The 6,412-nt window shown below is 37.4% G+C and overlaps 1 protein-coding gene across 1 annotated transcript in view; it reads right to left on the reverse strand.

Annotated features, from left to right (window-relative positions):
• LOC108239175 (NLR family CARD domain-containing protein 3) overlaps positions 1-5,772 on the reverse strand; it is a gene marked incomplete in the record, with an annotated part of 22,293 nt that extends 16,521 nt beyond the window's left edge. Inside the window, 5 exon segments of the mRNA XM_037973637.1 lie at positions 945-1,049; positions 2,399-2,536; positions 3,183-3,295; positions 3,411-3,481; positions 5,714-5,772. Of these exon segments, the coding sequence (XP_037829565.1) occupies positions 945-1,049; positions 2,399-2,487 (194 nt within the window).
• Between the last annotated feature and the right edge of the window lie 640 nt (positions 5,773-6,412).

Below are 6,412 nucleotides of genomic sequence, written 5' to 3' on the forward strand. Positions count from 1 at the left end.
AACAAGGACCCTAATGAGCCTCTATTGTTAGGAGAGTGAGAACAATTTGCAAGCAATCCAGCTTACATCACATCTCAGCTTTAAAAGCTCAACTCCACACTCTCTATTTCTGAATTGAGAAAGCTCCTCGGATGAGAAGCGAAACGTCTTCAGCTATAGAATAGAAGTCCAGTTGTTTTTGTTTTTTAACTTTTTTTGAATTTATAATCATTATTATTTCTTTTGAAATTGAATATTTTTCTCTGCTGCCTGTTGTGGCGCTGGGACCAATGGTTGGCGTCATTGTGAAGCTTGGGGATTCCCCTTTTTATAGGGCTGGAAGTCCTGATGACATCATTCTAGACCAATAAAAATCTAGTTTTCAATCCAGCACTCTCATAAACAAAACTAGCATGTTGCCAGGCCAGTTGATAAATTGCCAAATTTCAACAAACTTTATATCTTTTTAAAGCTTTTTGGGATGAAGAATTTGAAATTAATAATAACTCAGTATTGAAAAATTCTGTAGCTGAAGACGTTTTGCTTCTCATCCGAGGAGCTTTCTCAATTCAAAAAGGAACTGTAACATGTATAGCTTGAAAAAACGTAGACAATGCAGTCAAATCTTCTGCCACTGGATTATTCTCTTTCAAAGCTTTTATCAGGTTAACCAACCTCTGTGCTTCCCCATACAAGAAGAACAGACCAAAGCTCATCTCCTCCACACAGACAAACAGAACAGACAGAGCCGTATACTTAAACTTGGTCAAAGAGTTTTAAAGATTGGGTTGGTTTTCTGTTTATAGGTGATAAATTTCACCACTGAGGACAAAACTAACTGGGTGAAAAAAATCTGAACATAAAAATGTGTGAATAAAAGCCGAGCTCATGCTAAACACGTGTTAGGATAGAAACAGTTCAGACTGACTCACTTCTCACTGTGACAACAATTAGGTACAGCTCACCTGTTTGCAGCAGAAAGTTGTTCTGATTTAAAGTAAGGACCTTCTTCCATCGAGAACTTGCTCTCCACCTCAAAGCTTAGTGCTGATCCAGTTTGGGCTTCATGACTGTGAATAAAGATGCTTGTTGTTCATGGAGAATCATGAAAAGAATCATGAGTCCTTTTTTCACTCTAACCATTCAAGGTGGAACTGTCAGGGCTTTATTAAGCGTTGGTGTTTTGTTTATAACGTCCTGAGGTGGAATCACAGCTGATGCCACACAGAGTTGTCATACAGTCAGTGCCGGATTAATAATGGAAGTGAAACAGCTGTTTAATAAGTGAAACTTATTAAACAGGATCAGTTATTAAAATCAGATTGTAATGTGTTGTCGGGTTTATTTACAACATAAATATTTAAAAGAACGGTTTTAGGCTATTCATACTCTTTAATATATGGCCTAAATTGTTATTTATGTTTTATTTTTAAACTTATATTTTTCTATTTCTAAGGTTTGGCCACTCTTCCTTGCCAAAGTGCTCAAACCCTCTTGTGCACAGCTGGCTAGGCCTTTCCGAATTTTCTTCTGGTGAAGCCATTCTTTTGTTGATTCGGATGAATGTTCAGGGTCGTTGTAATTCTGTAAAATTAATCCCTCGGATTTTGCGTGCAACTAAATAAATGTGAGAAAAAGCTGCAAGAACAGCTGAACTTTCCTTTGGGTTATTTAGAGTCACTTTAATTAAATGCAGGTGTGTTCACAAAAAGAATGAAGGCTGTAATTTAGTCCAATTTTGCTCCAACAAATTATTAGTTTGAGGGTGTGCACACTTACGCAACTAGCTTTTTGCATTTTTTAATTTTATTTTACATTTTTTTTCTCCACAACTGATTTATTTTTAGCTGAGTTGTACAAGATGTATGTCACAGTAATGGTGGGAAACGTTTCGAAATGACTGATCATGGTTTCAGTTTTTTATATATATATCACAAAAATGTGGCATTTTACAAGGGTGTGAAGACTTTTTAGATCCACCGTAAATGAGGAAACCATTGAGGGAAACAATGTAAAAATAAATACATTTCCAAAAATTAAATGAAGAAATAATATAAATGATTGCAGAGAATAGCACAAATCATTATGGGTAAAATCAATGTATGCCGCATTTCAAAGAGTAATAAATGCTGAAAACTCTTTTTTTGTTGTTGTTCTTATTTTTGTTGGATTTGTTTGCACATCATTTAATTTATTGAGCAACTTCTTTGTGTTAATTTTAGTTGTGGCAGGTTCAGTTCTTCATATACCCACAGGCTGGAGTCACTCAGCTGATTCTGTAATGCTGATTTGATGTTTGTAAGAACACACTGATACGTATGTACACTGATACTGTATGAACCAAGGAGGAACAGCAGCGGCTTCATGAGGACATCTGTGTTTTGGAGTTGACAGGATGATTTTCAGACGGTCTTCTCACCTCTGATTTTTGCTCTGGCTGTTACGCTTCCTACGCAGAGTGGTTTTAGCAGGCAGGACTTCCACATCTCTGTCCTCACACTGATCCATGCTGCTCAATTCACCTCCACATCAGCTCACACACGCTTTCTACTTCCACCTGCAGACAAAACACAAATAATTCCTCTGCACATCAGCTCTAATAGTCCTTTTCAATCATTTGTAAAAAAAAAGATCAGCTGATTAGATCTGTCTTTTGTTGTTATCTCAGATTTGAATGAAAGCAGTCAGACAGCAGAGTGAGGCAGAGGAAGCTGCTGTACTTCTGTCAGTCCACTAGATGGAGTCATGGAGCTGCAGCCCATTCACTGACACTGATTCACTTCCACTGGAAGCTTAAGTTCATTCACAGTAACCTAATTAAACATTTAAAATTATTATCAGCTGATCGATGATGCAACATAAGATCATCAGTATTCAAGGCATCAGACTTCTTATTGTTTAGTTTTCAGGGGATTTTTGAACAAACTATAAACAGAGACACGTGATCTCAGCTGTTTTGAGGCTTTTAATAAAGCTAATAAAGCCAACTTGTTGAATTATTGGGAAGAATTTTCAAGAAAGGTCTGCTTATGAAAAACCTGCTTACAGGTTAAAATCCCAGCACGTCTGTTGAACATTTAAAAGGTGGGTGCAATGCTCACGTGACGGTGTGAGTAGACAAAACGCTCTCAAGAAAAAAGGAATAAATTTGATATGAAGTGTCTTGAAGAATTTCTGGACAAAGCTGCTGCAGATTGCCTCACACGTTTGCAGCTCGGCACATGAAGACCTTGGGACAGTCAGCACGGATCCATTGCCCAGATGAAGGGTTTTCCAAGCCAGAGAGAGGAAGACGAGGGAGAGGCACAGCTCTGTCCTGCAAAGAACAAGGCAATGATGACTCAGGATCGAAATAGGAAGATGCCTGGGAGTGTGTGAAGGAAGAAGAAAGAATTCACAACAGTGACTATCTATTGTGTCGTTTTACTCACTTTCTCTGATAACTGCTGTATGAGCTCGCTGATAGTGATCACATTAGTCCATCTGGGCTCACTGAGCCGACCTGAGCAGAGACACAGAGACAGAGATGAGAAACAATATTTATCCAGACAAGCACGTTTGCTCAGATAGAAAAGAAAAGCTGAGAGGGAAGTTTAGGATTTGATCGGTGGATTTCTTTAAAGGTCATTGCAAAGTAATATGGGTGGTGATGTTTACAGCTGCAGTGTTTTTGGTCAAAATGGGGACCTCCATTCATGTTAGAACCGCCTCTGTGGCGGATTTTCTCACTCAAACATCTTTCCAACTCAGCCATAAATATTACATCCTCTACATAAACCACATACAGTAGCTCTGACGACAGCATATTTGATTTTGTTGAATGAGTGACGTGGACCATCAGCTGGTCTAAAAATCATAATGTTTCTATGAAAAAGTGAATTCAAACAAAAACAGACACAAGTTTCTTATAGCTGCTCCTTAGGGAAGCTCAGTTCTTCTGCTGTAACCATCATACTTGGGATGTAATAAAACTAGGTCTGACCACGTTAATCCCAAAGTCCAACGAAGATAAGCTGTAATTAAGTAACTGAAGGCCAATTACTCTTGTCTGTGAAAACTATAAAATACATGTTAGATAAAGGAGTAAATAAGGATTTATCAGAGATGGATTTCATTTAGCTTTTGCTAACTGCAGAAATATCCACGGCCACACCAAACTTTTATCTGCTGTGCTCAGTTACGCTGAACTAATTGCTACAGACAGTCTGCTGTTATTCACTGATTTTCACAAAGAATTTGTCACTGTTGAACGTTCCTTTTTATTTCTTTGGTTTTAGCCAAAACTTTGGGATATAATTCAGATGATTTACACAGATATCAGGGTGCAGAATCTTTCCTAAAATTACTTCAGGATTCAAAGTCATGCCTGCTGGTTGACAAGGACCCCCAATTTCCCTCCAGTTAATTATCTTACCTATCCAGTAAATCACTCTGCTGATTAGTGCAATTACAACTTTAAACAATAAGGTCGTTTGCAAGTGATGTTTCTATTGTTTTAAAGGATGAATCCTGGTATACATAGCTCCTGGTGAATAATAATTTCAGTATTATCATAATTAAATTTAGGTTTATTTAAATTAAAAAAATGATCACTTATCAAAAAACATCAATAACTTCCCACTCACACATGGACAGCCTGCTGAACTGCTTCAGGTAAAGTTGAACCTGAAGTTAAAATGAACAGTGTCTCAGATTTACATCAGAAGAAAAGATATAAACATTTTTAACTGTATAACAGAAATGAGATAAAGTCTCACCCAGTGGTTTATTGTAGATGGTACTATATTTGGTAGGGCAGTTATCTATTTTCCTTTTAAAAAATTGTTTTTTTCAAAGGATTTCTCCATCGTGGTTCAACTCTTTAGAACAACGTGATTCAACCAGTTTTAGGAGAACATCAATATTTCAGTGTGACTGGGATGAAAATGGTGACTACAGTGCTAACTTTTTGGATTATCTGTCCGCTTTAGTTGATTACAATCTTACCTGTCTGAGAATAATAAGCGTAAAGTCATTCTGTTTCAAAAGGTTCAGTTAATCTAAATCAACTTAAAAGTCTTATTTTAAATCACACCAAATCTCACAGTTAATGGCTGTAGTAAACTTGAATCAGTGAAATGTTTGAATCACAGCTGTTTTTTGACTGAATTTATCAAAAGGCCTACTTGATTTAACGTAAAACAAACACATTAAACATAATTTACTAGGTTTATCCAGTGAAAGAATGTCTTCAGAGGCAGTTCAGGCTTCAAGTTGAACTTTGCAACTTTTGCAATAAAACAGTAGAACCTCTGGAACATGTTTTTTCTCATGTCCGGGTTCTAAGAGTTTCTGGCTGGAGGTTAAAATTTGAGTTTAACTCAAGATGATCACATTTCTGTTTTTTTTTTTATAACAATCATTTGAACCCTGATGACTGTAATTTGGCAATTAAATCAGTACTCACAGGTAAATATTATATTTTTAGATCTAAAAGCAGAAATAACAAGTTCTTCTTTGCCAACCTCTTCGCTCAATTCAAACGTTTTTTCATGGAGAGAGACCACAGTCTGATTCAGGAAAATAAAACATGATGCAGTCTGTTTAGTCCAGTTAATCAATCGTATAATAACCCTGTAGATTTGTCTTCAGACTCTTTGTGCTGAAATAAGAAGCGAACATGTTCTCCAAACATCAGAATCGAACAGGAGCGTTCTTAAAGACAAAGTTCAAGTGTGAGACGAGGCAAACTTACAGTTCAGTCAGAACGCTCTCCACTCGCCGTGTGAGCAGACTGAGACGCAGGTGAGCCGCCTGGAGTGAGTCAGAGCTTCACCTGGGAGGGAGGGAGGAGGGACCGGAAGGAGGAGCAGCAGCAGGAGGTCATGGTTCAAGGTTTCCTTCTTAGCCCCAAACTGGATTTAAGTTCACAGCTGAGACTAACAGAGAAACATGCAGTCTAAACACGTATATGTCACTGAAGAAGATGATGAAATTAAAGGCTTCTTGAAGTGGTTTGCTTCACTGTACATCATGGCATGGTGTATCTGTGCACTGAATGAAACAACGAAACTCATTGCCCCATAAATGACTTGAGTCGACCAAAATGGATCTACTTTGTTTCTAATATCCGACCCTTTTGAGGCCTCTGAGGTTCTAAAATGAAGATCCAGCAACATCTTCATCCTAAAGGGGATTTTTGTGTTGAAGAAAAAAAAATAACTCCTATCAGCAGAATAAAAACAACAAGAGAAAACAGTTTTATAAAAGCTGCATTGACATAAAAAATGAAGAGCTGATTGATAAAAGTGTATATTCTGATGTGCCTTTTTATAGTAGATATTTATACTGCTGCACGTGTTCAACAGCCTGGCTATTTAGAGAGCAGGATTTCTCCTGAAATCAGGGCAGCACTCTTTATTTTTTGCCACACTGATGTTTAAAAACGATGAAT

The sequence above is a fragment of the Kryptolebias marmoratus genome, linkage group LG22 (genome assembly GCF_001649575.2).
Source record: "Kryptolebias marmoratus isolate JLee-2015 linkage group LG22, ASM164957v2, whole genome shotgun sequence".
Taxonomy (NCBI): Eukaryota; Metazoa; Chordata; class Actinopteri; order Cyprinodontiformes; family Rivulidae; genus Kryptolebias; species Kryptolebias marmoratus.